This window comes from Ceratosolen solmsi, unplaced genomic scaffold (genome assembly GCF_000503995.2).
Source record: "Ceratosolen solmsi marchali unplaced genomic scaffold, CerSol_1.0 scaffold13, whole genome shotgun sequence".
NCBI classification, from domain to species: Eukaryota; Metazoa; Arthropoda; class Insecta; order Hymenoptera; family Agaonidae; genus Ceratosolen; species Ceratosolen solmsi.
Window position 1 is genome coordinate 5,577,955 of NW_011948418.1, and position 2,942 is coordinate 5,580,896.

The following is a 2,942-nucleotide window of genomic DNA, read 5'->3' on the forward strand; positions in this document are numbered from 1 at the left end:
AAGCGCAAAAACGCGAAAGAAATTGTCGACCTGGCGATCGTTGTTGTCTTTCTATTTTCACTTTGTGTACAATGGAGCTCGACGTGCGGCGCGCTCGCTTCCCTTCGCACGATCCTTCATATTCTCGGTGCTCGGGCCATTTTTATTACCCGACAGCTGACTGTAGTAATACGACTAAGTGCGTAGGTAGTAGCGAGACTGGCCACGCACACTCACACAGCGTTGCGTCCGAAGCGTGGCGGCGAAAGGCCGACGATAGCCAGCGAGTTCTCCCTCCCCCATTGGCTGGGATCGCCGTCGTCACCGTCCCGTCGTTGACGTCGCTGACCGTGCGTGAACCGACTCTCACGTAAACACTCGGGGGGCCGAAGCACCGGAGTTCCTCGATTAGCAACGCGACGCGCGACCGAGCACAGAGAGCACCACTGCGACACTCCGTGTCGAGAGCCCGAGGAGAGTCTTCCACGTTTATACGGTGGGCCGACGACGCACTGTGGGACTCCCAGCAGTCCAGAGTGACATTATCCATCCTTACGTATGAGGATATCGGCACCGGGCCGGCCCCTATAATAGCCTCGTAATCAGTGGCTGTCTCGTCCTCCTCGTCTTCGTCCCTTACATTATCCTTCGTTCGTAGCGAGGAGGAAGACTCGGGAGAGATTTTCGCCGCGTCGTCGTCGGCTCCGTCGCCGTTCCTCGGTGATCGAGCGCGCAAGATCCCTCGCCGTTGGTGTGTTGGTGCGCACGCGCGCGCACGCGCTATTCACCGAGCGCGAGAGTCGGTCAGTGGACGCGAGGAGAGCTCCTTCGGTCTACGGCCTCTATCCGTCCGATCCTCCTCGTCTGCCGCCCTTACGTGCTGACCGACCGTTGACGACGCGTTCCCTCGATTGATTATGCCTGCTGCGTACGTGCAGTGGCGCGTCGTCGAGTCGTGGAAGGAGAAGGTAAGGTTCACGAGGAGGAGGGTGCGTTAAAAGCGCGTGCCAGTACAGGACGCTGTCGTGCTTACCGGCAGTTGCAAAAAGTTTAATTTTTTAAACTCGGCGCCGCGCACGAGCGTGGGACGCGCGTCGTCTCGTTGATTCGGCCATTGTTTAATTGAATTTTGTCGATCGAGGCGAGCAGCGGCAACGGCAACGGCAACGGCAACGGCAACGGCAACGGCAACGGCAACTACAACGGCAACGGCAACGGCAACAGCAGCAGCAGCAGCAGCGTCGACGGCGTCTCGACAACACTCGCGTGTATATAGGCCCATGTGCGTATATACGTTCTCTGTCGATTTGAGGTTCCGCGGATGTGGCGATATCGTATCCGCGGCTTCTTGCGACTGTCTGTAACTGGCACGGTGCGTTAAAATCGGTTCTAGCATATTATACGCCTATAACGTAGATCGAGGTACACGAGCAGAAAGAAAAGGGGTACGAGTGCGTGCGTGCAATGCGGAGTGGCAGCAATATGGTGGTGTTGTTCCTTGGGAAGTGCAGAAACGTCGCATCGACGCTCCTCGACTTGTTTTCGCCTCGATTTGCCGTTGACTTTCTATCCTCAGGTTGGTAATAAAAATAAGAGGGTTTTTGGGGCTGTTTTGGGGCTGTTTTGGGGCTGTTTTGGGGCTGTTTTGGGGAATCGCGTGCGCAAGAGGCGCGCGAGAGTTTAGCGACGAGAGGTCGTGCGTGAGTTTGATCGGGTTGGATGGTGGATGGTGGTTGGCGGTGGTGGTTGGTCGGTGGATCGTGAGACGTGGGACATGGGCCACGCGGCGAGGGAGGATGGGAGAGAGGGAGATGCGACGACATGCCGCGGCACGCCGGCGTGGCGCCTTTAAAGTTTTCGAGCCTTCGGAGAATCAGCGATCGTTGATTATTTGAATGAATTTTTATCCGTGACGATGGCGATGGCGATGGCGATGGTGGTGGCGGTGGCGGTGGCGGTGACTGCGACTGCGAGTCTTTTAGCGGCTGTGGATATTTTTGGGACGGTGGGCTTAACCGAGCGCATCATGATGGATGGACTCTTTAGTCATCTCGTAGTTCGAAATTTTGAAGGCTTGGTGCCTCGTCATTTGAATGAGCGAACGGCGGCTGCGCGACAGAGCCAAGCCAGAAAAAACGTTATTAATTATTTTGAAAATCTTTGAAAGCTCGGGTTGATAGGTGAGAATTGAAAATCCTTTGCTTCCAGAGATTCAAATATTAATCACGGACATTATTTTTACTCGATATCGTTGACGATGTTCTTTTCTATATTAGCTCCGTCACGTTAATTAAATTGACCTTCCAATTTTTGTCAGATACTGGTAAAAGTCCGTCTACTTTAAGTAAATGGAGCGCCGTGCGATTGATATTTAGTTCCCATTTTTGTTTATTTTTCCGGGTGTAACTGTAAGCCCAACGGCCATTTATGTTTTATTCGTTCGTTTAAATAATTTGAATAAATAATCGTTTGAATAATAAAAATTGTCCGCGTAATACGAGGTGCTTAGTATTGTGAGGTGTCTCGATTATTTCAAATCCCAAATCGCTAGCAAAATGCTGATTAAGATTTTTCAGTAAAATTTCCCACATAAATGTATTTGCAATAGATTTTGGAATGAAATTTAAAATAGAAAAATACATTGCACCGTGTGTCTATTATTACCTATTCTCTAAATGAGCAATAAATTGGCCAAGCCCATTATTATACGTAATTCTTACTTTGGCCAAGACATTATTAATGCAATTTGTAATTCATGATAATATACGCTTGCCTCGACTATAATTGTTATTATTATTTTGTTACAGAAAACGTAGAAAAGTAGCAAAGGCCAAGATGTTTAGTTTTCATAAGCCAAAGGTATATCGATCCAGCACTGGGTGCTGTATCTGCAAAGCCAAGTCTAGCAGTTCAAGATTTACCGATAGTAAAAAGTATGAAGATGATTTTATAAAATGCTTCAA

At 49.9% G+C, this 2,942-nt stretch overlaps 1 protein-coding gene across 1 annotated transcript in view; it reads left to right on the forward strand.

The window, feature by feature from the left end:
- The first annotated feature begins 906 nt into the window (after positions 1-906).
- LOC105360150 (uncharacterized) overlaps positions 907-2,942 on the forward strand; it is a 5,300-nt gene continuing 3,264 nt past the window's right edge. Inside the window, 3 exon segments of the mRNA XM_011496956.1 lie at positions 907-947; positions 2,787-2,939; positions 2,941-2,942. The exon segment at positions 2,941-2,942 is cut by the window's right edge and continues 92 nt beyond it. Coding sequence (XP_011495258.1) covers positions 2,815-2,939; positions 2,941-2,942 — 127 coding nt within the window. The 5' untranslated portion in view covers positions 907-947; positions 2,787-2,814.